This window comes from Nicotiana attenuata, chromosome 1, assembly GCF_001879085.1.
Source record: "Nicotiana attenuata strain UT chromosome 1, NIATTr2, whole genome shotgun sequence".
Lineage (NCBI taxonomy): Eukaryota > Viridiplantae > Streptophyta > Magnoliopsida > Solanales > Solanaceae > Nicotiana > Nicotiana attenuata.
In genome coordinates, this window is record NC_031989.1 from 102,098,447 (window position 1) to 102,109,810 (window position 11,364).

Sequence of the window (11,364 nt, forward strand, 5' to 3'; positions counted from 1 at the left end):
ACACTACCTTTCTCACATCTTGTGCTTTTCATTCTTTAACTAGGTATGCTTCTGATTAATTTTTTAAGAATCAAACCTATGTGTTTACTTACTGCTTTAGTTCATATGGCTTAAGTCAGTTCATGTTTCTGTCTACTGCTTATCCAAGCATGTCTAATATTGCCCATTCAAACCTATGATTAGTATGTTTTCACTTTACTGGCCTGTTTGCTGTCTTGTTTAGCATATCTGCATATGTTTGGACTAACTACTGTCTTTCCTAAACTCTGCTTCTATATAATTAGCATTCCTCCATTGTTAATACTTGCCCAGCATGCTCATTTAAGTCCTTGCCTGTTCTGTTTCATTCCTACTAAGTCAGTCAATCCCTTTAAAGTAATTCTAGCTGTGTGATGCATGTTTCTGCCGTGATCTTTGCTGCATATGTAGAACCCCCTAAAAACTCCCTATGTCCTGTCGTTTGTATGCTCCATTAAGAGATACCCTCTATGTTCCCAACCCCCTATCCCCTTGTGTGAAAGTTGTTCCTAAACTTGTTCTATGACTTGGTTCTGATGGCCAATCGTTTTCTTCACACTTTTCCTCAAACTGTTTCAGCATTAATGGTTATCAAAAGTTCTTTTTCAGTCGTAAGGCCTTTCTATTAAACTATTTCAACTGTTATGCACTTCCACTTACTCTTAGTATACTAGGTTCTGCCCCTCTGATATGTGTACTGCCTTGAGATCCTTGAGATCTCTCTGAACTCTGGCATGTCAGAGCTGGCCTTCCCACACTGCACAATAATCAGTTACTATTTGGGTAAGTCTGGGTGTGAGCACTACCCAGGATCCTTGAGGTCCTTTGGGAACTCTGACACACCTGGACATGAAATTGGCTATAGCATTTTGACATTTGAGGCTACTGGAGGCTTGGAAATCATTTGGTCATGCTGCAGGTTCCCTATAGATTAATTTCTATTTATTTCTATAATTTATATTTAGTTCTTTGGTCTGTAATAATTGTTGTAAACAAACAGTGGGGTGTTTAGTGAAAAGGGAGGGTAGTATATATATTATGGGTAAAACTGGGTAGATACCATACCTATAGGGTCGTGTTGATTCAAATGTGTTTGGTTATGTTTGCTTTACTTCCACACATTTAGAAACCATGTCTATAGGGTCTAAATGGCTTTTAATAATTAGATACCATGCCTATAGAACTTAAAACCAGCTTAGTTAAATAAATCAGTTTAATTCACGTTTGTTTATTCTGAATTGGTTTAGTTCTATTAATCTGTCCGATTCTTTAAATAAGTCTTCAAATACGGCTTTAATTTAATATCGATAGAAAGCATGCCTATAAGATCTCAAGTTGTCGTTCGAAAATCGTTTTACGGTTTTACTGCATCCCTGATCAATAATAGATACCATGCTCATAGGACATCGCTATTATACGCCTAGGCAAGCTTGTAGGATTATTAAAATTCTGCAACTGTAAAACTAGGTTCTGTTATCTGTGATTGCTCATATTCAACAGGTCTAAAATCAGTAGTCAAGCTGAATAGGTCTTTGACACTTTGGTCCTAGTTTGATACCGTATACTCTCTGCTCACCTAGATATCATGTTTTAAGGTTTCTCTCTTAAATACCTAAAACAGTTGTTTGAGACGTGCACTTATTTGTTCTGCTTGTGGAGGTAAATGTGAGCCTTTAATTGTTCCCCATTTAAATGCAGTCCTAATTGTTTTGGTTGACGCTTAGACTTTTCTCCTTTAAACACCTTAGGATGGTCTAGAACTACCTAAATTAGAGGTCCAAAATACCTCCAAGGCCACAAGGAAGGGACGGGTAGAGCACGCATAGGATATCTTTCAAGGTTGCTAGAACGCTTTAGGTTATGACCAAGGGGAGGGAATTGGGTAGTAAGGATATGATGACTACGCGCTAATGTCACGTGTAGCCCCTTATTGAGGAGTGATTACCGGGCATTGTATGGGTATAATCCTGTAGGCTAACCAACCTAGGACCCCCATTCCCAACTCCCGTTGTTTAAATAAATTTTACTTTCCTTTATATATGTGCCACTTGTTCAAAACCTTTTCTTTGTTTGATTACTTGAATGTCAAAACATGCCTATACTTGCAAGTATATGATAAAACTGTTTATCTGTTTATTTGACTAATTCATAAGTATAAGTTCGGCCGAGACCCACCGTTGTGGACCGAGAGGGGTGCCTAACACCTTCCCCTCAAGGTTATTTTGAGCCCTTACCCTAAATCTCTGGTAATGCAAACTAGTCCATGAGTTAATTGCTCAAGGTGCCCTAACGCACCATAATTCGTTAGGTGGAGACTCTTCAAAATCCCAATTCCCAAAAGGAAAAGAGTTATTCCCCCATGGAATGTCGAAACCCAAACGTTCTCCGTGAGGAGGAAAAAAGGGGGCGCGACATTGTTGTTGATGGGAAAGGACGTGGAGAAATTCCAACCTGAAGACATAACAAACTTTAGAAAAGAAATTCTGGTTATGATACACCACCAGAAAATGTCAGCGACGACTATGATAGTGAAAATGAAACTTCCTGTCCAAGGGAGCTGTAGTTTAGTTGTAAAGAAAGTAAGATGTAGTTGATTTTTTGCATAAAATTGTTGTAAAGAATCCATATGAATTCTGAAATATCTTGTAAATTGTTCACAAATTAAGTGTATTAAGCTTGTAAGTATTAGTTAAGGACCAAGTGTCCTTAAGTTTTGAACTTGGAATTGGAAGTTCAGGACCAAATGTCCTTAACTTTTTAACTTGTAAGTCTAAGTTCGGGACCATCTGTCCTTAACTTTTGAACTTGAAACTTGAAGTTCATTTGCAAATGTCCTTAACTTTTGAGCTTGTAAGTCAAAGTTAAGGACCAAGTTTCCTTAACTTTTGAACTTGGAACTTGAATTTTAGGACCAAGTGTCCTTAACTTTTTAACTTGTAATTCTAAGTTCAGGACCATGTGTCTTTAACTTTTGAGCTTGGAACTTGAAGTTCAGGACCAAGTGTCCTTAACTTTTGAACTTGGAATTCAAAGTTCTGGACCAAGTGTCCTTAACTTTTGAACTTGGAATTCAAAGTTAAGGACCAAGTGTCCTTAATTTTTGAACTTGGAATTCAAAGTTAAGGACCAAGTGTCCTTAACTTTTGAACTTGGAATTCAAAGTTCAGGACCAAGTGTCCTTAACTTTTGAACTTGGAACTCAAAAGAAACAAAAAGCACATAAGCGCAAAAAAAATTTGAAAATTCAGGACATCTACTCAAATAAAAACAATCTAAATGAATCCAATTTATAGCAAAAACCTTAAAGAGTAGATAAACATAAGTGGATATGTCTACTATTCTCTATGCTTCCTTGAAAATGGATGGACTGCCGGAGAATATATACAAGCTGTTCTATTATGACCAATTCTTCTGCAACGACCACATTTGAATGTTATTTTTGATGACTCGGTAGCTGGAATATGCCTTTTCTTCTGCCTTCTACCCGGTGGAACTTTGAAATTTGGAGGTTTAATAATTTGTGACTTAACACTCTCTGGTACAATCCAAGAATCAGTATGTCCTACAGGATGTATTTGTCTTTCATATGTTTTCAGCCAAGATTCCTTTAAGTACCAGTGCGAGCAAAAGTTGGACTTCTTGATGTTTCTCTTCTTGATAGCTGCAATTGCATGTATGCATGGTAATTCATCAAATTGAAACTGAAAACAATCACATGTCCTTTTGTTTAAGTCCGCCAAGAAAGTAATTCCTTCTTCCTCAACTATAGAACGCCATGAATCAACAGGGAAGACCTTCAATATTGAAAAATTATAAGTTAGTACATTATGTTAAATTATCATTAAAATAATAAGCTAAACAAAGAACATAATACTTACATTCAAAGTAAATGCTAAAATCTATCCTTTTCTTCAATTCCTCTTCTACCCAACAAGAAACATCATAAAAAGTTCCTTCTGATTTATTTCTTCTTTCATAAAACCAACGTTGTAGCTTCACTTGTATGAAATCCATCATTCTTAATATAGGCAGCTCCCTTGCTTCTAATAGCACAGAATTGATTAACTCAACTATGTTTGTTGTGAGCATGTCATATCTTCGTCGTGGACTACAAGAACGTGCCCATCTTTCCGGTGGTTCTTCCATCAAGTAGTCATAAGTCTTCTTATCTACTTTTGCTATATCTGACATGTATAGATCAAATTCTTTGCGCCTGTATACTCTTGCAGTACTATGGAAAAGTTTTATGACCTCACTTTTCACTTTCCTTCGCTTTAGGTTCTGCTCCAAATGATAGATAAATCCCATGGTGGCTTTCAGGATATACCTTTGCAATGCCATATGCAATAGATTGATGTCTGTTTGATAAAAAAATTAAATTCTCACGACTCCCAATTCTGTTGCGAAGCTCACTAATGTACCACTCATAGGAATTGTTATTTTCAGATTCTACAATTCCAAAGGCTTGTGGGAAAATTTGGTTATTTGCATCCTTTGAAACTGTAATCATTAAAACACCACAAAATTTTGACTTCAAAAAAGTTGCATCAATAGCAATCACTGGTCTACAATGATTCCAACCAGTTATTGATGATCCATATGCATAAAACATATAAAGAAACCTGAAAATACAGTATAACAGAAGGTTAACAGTAGTTAAGGACAGGTAGTCCTTAACTTAGACTAGCAAGGTCAAAAGTTAAGGACAGGTAGTCCTAAACTTCGGGTTACAAGCCCAAAAGTTAAGGACATGTAGTCCTGAAGTTAGACTAACAAGCTCAAAAGTTAAGGAGACTTTGTCCTTAACTTAGAGTTACAAGTTAAAAAGTTAAGGACATGTAGTCCTTAACTTAGAGTTACAAGTTAAAAAGTTAAGGACATGTAGTCCTTAACTTAGAGTTACAAGCTCAAAAGTTAAAGACATGGAGTCCTGAACTTAGAGTTACAAGTTCAAAAGTTAAGGACACCATGTCCTTAATTTTTTAACTAGCAACTCTAAGTTAAGGACCAAGTGTCCTTAACTTTTTAACTGCACACATCAAAGTTAAGGACAACACGTCCTTAACTTTTTCACTGGTTAAGGACAGCATGTCCTAAAGTTTACAAAACAGACTAATAATCTTTTTTTTGATTGTTTACCTGTTGTCATCGTCTATCTTTATGTTAGTATATGTTCCCGGGTTTTTACTTTTCATCATATACAAGTATGAAGACAATAATTCATAATTCTCTTCAGGAGTTCCTCTTATTAAAGCTGAAGCACGTTGAATAGCACGCCATGCCTTGTGATACCCAATGTCTAGTCCATGCGATTTTTGCATTTCTGCCATGACAAAAGCTGGTGTAACTTCAAACCTTGGGTCTCGAAGATTGTCAATAATGTAACCACTAATCAACTTTGAAGTTGCATGCCTTTGATCAGCTTTCATAGTGTTAACTGAGCAGTCATGATTTTTCTCAATCTTTATTATCTTGAACAGTGTTGAATCTTTAATTCTGAAAGCACGCACACACCACCCACACCTATCATCATTGCATTTCAACGAATATCTTGTTGAGCTTGATCTAACAACCTTGAATTCAAAATGTCCTTTAATTGCTATATTCGAAAAACAGTTAATTATACTCTTCTTTTTATTGATCCTACTTTTATTTCATCCAACAAAGCATTTTCTCTTAATATCGTAGTTGGGGATTCTTTTTGTTTCGAATTTGAGCTTCGTCTAGTTAGTTGAGTAGAGGTTTTTTCAGCAACTTCTTCTATTACCGGTGCACTCTCTAAGACTTGAATACCCAAAGCTTGTTCGTTGTCAATCTCTATAATGCTTTGTCCTTCCACTTGAATAGAATCAAATGTTTGAATCACCTCTTCAGTTATTGGTTGAGCTTCAACCATATCTATTTCCATTATCTGTTGGCATTTGTTTTGATTGTCATGTTGATTTTCTCTGTTGACATGTTCAAAGGTGCTTGTAGATCCAAAAATTCTTTCCGAAACATCAACAATGAAACGATAGCCCTTGAAGAGTGAATGACTTTTTAGTAACTCTATACATGTGTGAAGATCTAAATCTTTGGATACAAGCATTCCCTTGCTTGTTCCCAGGTTGATATCAAACCATATCATTGCTTCAAACTTGTCTCTATCCAATTCAATAACTTCAAAGATCTGTTTAATGAAATCTTCAAATCGAATTGCCTCAGGTACTAGAACAAGCTTTGTTTGATGATCAAGATACTTATAGTCTGCAGTCCATCTACCATTAAAAGCAACTATAATACATAGTAAGTCAAGAGAATGAGAAATTCAGGACATATTTATAGAGCAATCCTTGCATAAATTAAGGACAGGAACTGTAAGTTCAGGACCAAGTGTCCTTAACTTTTGAACTTGAAAATCAAAGTTAAGGACCAAGCGTCCTTAACTTTTGAACTTGGAATTCAAAGTTAAGGACCAAGCGTCCTTCACTTTTGAATTTGGTATTCAAAGTTAAGGACCAAGTGTCCTTAACTTTTGAACTTGTAAGTTAAAGTTCAGGACCATATGTCCTTAACTTTTGAACTTGAAACTTGAAGTTCAGGACCATGTGTCCTTAACTTTTGAACTTGAAACTTGAAATTCAGTTGCAAGTGTCCTTAACTTTTGAACTTGTAAGTCAAAGTTCAGGACCAAGTGTCCTTAACTTTTGAACTTGGAACTCAAACTTCAGGACCAAGTGTCCTTAACTTTTGAACTTGTAAGTCTAAGTTCAGGACCAAGTGTCCTCTACTTTTGAACTTGGAATTCAAAGTTAAGGACCAAGTGTCCTTAACTTTTAAACTTGGAACTCTAAGTTAAGGACTGCCAGTCCTTAACTCTTGAACTTGTAAGTCTAAGTTCAGGACCATGTGTCCTTAAGTTTTGAACTTGAAACTTGAAGTTCAGGACCAAGTGTCCTTAACTTTTGAACTTAGAACTCAAACTTCAGGACCAAGTGTCCTTAACTTTTGAACTTGTAAGTCTAAGTTCAGGACCATGTGTTCTTAAGTTTTGAACTTGAAACTTGAAGTTCAGGACCAAGTGTCCTTAACTTTTGAACTTGGAACTCAAACTTCAGAACCAAGTGTCCTTAACTTTTGAACTTGGAACTCAAACTTCAGGACCAAGTGTCCTTAACTTTTTCAAAACAATTTGCAAAACCAGGACACTATGTCCTTAATATCCAGAACAACAGCAAAAAAATTAAGGACATAGTGTCCTTAACTTTTTCAATACAATTTGCAAAATCAGGACACTATGTCCTTAATATTAGTAACAACAGTCATGTTAAGGACACCAAATCCTTAACATTATGTCCTCAATATTTATAGAATAATCACAAGACGCGATGTCCTTAACGTTATCAATCCAGAAAAGCAAAAAAAATCAAATTCCTAGTAACGAAATAAAAATCAACAGAAACACACAAAAGCATAACTTACTGTAATTTTATGTCGATTTTTGGATGAGAAGCTACTGCAATTTCGGACGAACACAGTCTCTGCTGCTGCTATAGTTTGAAATCGGAAGAGAAGCTACGGCAATTTTGGACGATCACAATCTCTGCTGCATCTTCGGAAGTTAGTTACGTGTTGCTGCTGATCGTTAATAAGGAGCGTAGGTATAAGCTTATAACAAAAGGGTATTTTCGTCCAGGCAGGTAAAAGTTTATTAAAGCAGTGGCTAAAGACTAAAGATATTTAAAACAGTGGCTTAAAAATAAAGACATGTGCTATTAATGGCTATCTGTGCACATCGCCCAATGATAAAGAAAGAGAGCTTCCTTTTCGTGCTGGTCAGAAACTACCCGACAAGAAATTTCGCTATCTTAGGATTGTTATAGTTACAGTTATTTTTCACCGGAGCTTCGTTCACCGGCTACCCTATCATTTAAGGAAATGTTGCAATTTAATTCCCTTTTTTCATTTTATATTTAGTCATATGATATTCGTCCAAAAATGCATATATTTACCCATTGTTGCCTCACATTCTAATACTTTTAATCATCTTTTGAGTACTAGTTATATTACTTTGTGCTTAATAGTATATATTAACTGCGTAGGAATAAAGAGGTGTGAAAATAAAGAAATTTGGAGTAAAACTGGATAAAACGCTGAAGAAAAAAAAAAGAAAACTAAAAGAATAAAAAAAGGGGGACACCCTTTGGGTTTTGTCTCCCCCAAGTGAAAGACAAGAAAAAGGGATATGTATTTCAATTGCATTTTGAATGCAATGGATGAAAGTAACACAGCGAAGGAATTGAACGTGAAAACGTACTAGATTCGGCGCTTAGGCCAGCGCCTCACGCTGGTCTTGACGCTGCGTGTGCGGGTTTTTCTATTTCGTCCGGGACAATGTTATTTCAGTCCTACGCGGACCCAACTCGTATAAAAGGGGTTCTAAGGATCTAACATACTTTGAAGGAGAATCCACGTGTGGGGAAGACACACCACACTTGGAGGAGGCTTCTAACTAGTTTTTCTTCTCTTCTCTTCTCTTCTTTCAGTTTCATAGTTTATTAGTTCTAGAGTTTTGGGTGCTACATGAACGTTGTAGTTTGAAGCTTGAATTGTTCTTATTATTTATCATATTTGGTTTATTTATTCAATCTTGCGCTTAATTATTTGATTGCTTGATCACCAATTGAATACTATCTACGAATCTAGGATTGAACTCGGGAGAGGGAATTTTAGATTGCATATAAGATTGAGTAAAGCAAGATCTTGAACTCGAGCAACGGGGAACTGATTTGCGGTTAGGATAGGGATATACCTAATCGCCTTACTTGGTTATTATACAGGAATTATTAATGCATTCTTGCTAATCCTAATTCTATAGGAATATAGATGTTAGGTTAGCTTGAATAGGCGAGTAGTACTCCAAGAGAAGGCTACGAGCAATATTAACCCTGTCAATCAATAAACCAGATAAATTAATTAGACGATTTAGGTAGAAAACTCAACGGGATTGCTACTATCCCATAGCTCTACAATATTGTCTCTCATTGAATTCGTCTCTAATATTCGCCAACTTGTTTCCTTTAATTTCATAGTTTGCTACTCTAGATTAGTTTTAATTAAATATTTATACTTTAGAAAATTGCTTGAATAGATTAATTGTCTTAGTTTAATTTAGTAAATAGTTAATCAAGTCCCTGTGGGTACGATATATGAACTTACAATCCTATATTACTTGTACGACTATATATATTTACGTGTGCGTTTTGGAGCAACATCATACAATGATAAAAATCACCTTACTAGAAAAAAAGGTTTGACAAAAATTAAGCTTGAAAGGTGAAGTTTAAAACTATGCAGTATTGCTGTTCTAAAAAATAAAGCCAACAATATATATATATATATTTTTTTTTGTATATTAATATTATAATATACATATAATATACATGTTTTACATTTTTATATTTGGTTGGCATAACAATAACAACAACAACAACAACAAACCCAGTTTGATCCCAACAGGTGGGGTCTGGGGAGGGTAGTCTGTACGCAGACCTTACCCCTACCTAATGCAGGTAGAGAGGTTGTTTCCAAAAATATAATTATTTTTTGATCGACCGGCTAAATGTGTATCTTGCCTGGGATCTTTACACAAATAGTCGGCTACATTTACTGTTTACTTTTTATATCCATATACATATATTATATATGTATAATACACAAATTATGAATATATTATATTGGCTTTTTTTAATTTAAGAGATTGGGTGAGCGACTATTTGGATTAACTTTTCTTAAAATATTAAAGGAAATTTTACCTCCTATAGCAAAGCTTTACACCTTATTTTTTATAAATAAAAATCCTTTTAAATTATTATTTTCTATAGCTACCTTTTAGATTTTACATCAAAATATGTATTTATGGTCACCTCCTATCATTAAGCCATTAAATATGCTGTCAAATATTATTTTCTCTCATTTTTTCAGTTTATTCTCTCCCAAAATCACCGCACAGTATCTTATTTCTCTCTCAACGATCTCTCTCCTCTCTCTAGGCGACATGGAGACCTAGCGGTTTTCATGACCGTTTTCAATATTTTTTGCTCCAAATTTCTCTCTCTAGCTCTCTCCTTTATCAGCGCCATTGTCTCCCTCAATTTTTAATATTTTTTGCTCCAAAAAGTTGTGGTAAGTGTTAAAGTTTTTTAGTTTTTGACCGGTTAAAGCTTCTTCTTTTTCTCTTCAACAATTTTTTTTTAAATATTCACCTTTGTTAGGTTTTCTGCAGAATACCCACTAAAGCACTCAATTTCGAAGGGCCATCTTTCGATACTATAAAAGCTTTGTTAGGTTTTCTGCAGAATACCCACCAAAACACTTAATTTCGAAGGGCCATCTTTCGATTTGCAAATCACTCAAGAGGAACCTGTATTTGCAGGTTCATCAGCAACCATTGAAGTCGAAAGGAGAACAAAAATACGCAATGACCCTAATTGTAGATGTATTTATATGTATTCGAGTCCGAATACATTGATTTTTAGTTTGTACAGTGATTTTCTCTTCTTGTATTTAGATGTATTTATATGTATTCGATAAGGCATAAACTGATTTTTATTTTGTACAATGATTTTTAATTGTTGTATTTAGATGATTTTATATGTATTTGAGTTCATACAACAAGATTTTAAAATACAATGTTAGTTCTATCATTTTGATGTTATTCATCAATTAGTTATGCATTCAATCTAACTGTACTCATCTGTATTTTCAACATAAGTGTATCCATCTGTATTTGAAACAACAATAAAGTAAAATACTTTCAATACAAATTAAAAATCAATGAATACCACCAATGAAATATACTCAATAAAGCAGTAATACCATGTATTAGAAATAAAAAAAAATATTGTGAATACAAAAATAAATTTGAATACATTAAACAAAACTGTTAGATACAACAGAATAGAAGCACTAGGTTTATTATGAAATATGCAGGCAATAGGTTACAATTACAGGTTGTGTCCGGCATAAATATATGATGTATTCATATACAGAAAATCGAATACAAGCACTAGGTTTATTATGAACCTCGAACAATGTCAGGAAAAAAAAGGCTCGAACTGTATCAAAAAAAAAAAAAGAGGGACCGAAACTCTAAAGAATGCTCTGTTTATTGGTGTTTAGCGTCTGATAAATCTTCTCATTAATTGGATTGATAATATTGTGTGTTATAATTGATTTAGGTGAGTTATATTAGGAGTGTATCCCATTAACTTAGCATCTTTCTGTTATTAAACAACTGGAGAGACCTATTATTACGTTGTATTTGTGAATACATGGCATGAATACATGTGAATACAGCGGCTGACA

The 11,364-nt window shown here is 34.8% G+C and overlaps 1 protein-coding gene across 1 annotated transcript; it reads right to left on the bottom strand.

The window, feature by feature from the left end:
• On the bottom strand, positions 3,354-10,448 carry LOC109239139. The gene is made up of 6 exons (XM_019405660.1): positions 10,421-10,448; positions 5,786-6,291; positions 5,158-5,591; positions 4,440-4,640; positions 3,946-4,345; positions 3,354-3,812 (listed from the first exon to the last, which is right to left on the bottom strand). Exons 1-6 carry the CDS (start codon positions 10,446-10,448, stop codon positions 3,354-3,356), a joined length of 2,028 nt encoding a protein of 675 aa, XP_019261205.1.

Bases quoted from the DNA above. Each gene is read 5' to 3' on its own strand.
- LOC109239139 (XM_019405660.1), bottom strand. From the start codon at position 10,448: ATGGTTGCTGATGAACCTGCAAATACAG. The intron at 6,292-10,420 runs GTTCCTCTTGAG...TATGTATTATAG, and splicing joins TGATGAACCTGCAAATACAG to TTGCTTTTAATGGTAGATGG. The intron at 3,813-3,945 runs GTAGAAGAGGAA...TCAATATTGAAG, and splicing joins TTTATGATGTTTCTTGTTGG to GTCTTCCCTGTTGATTCATG.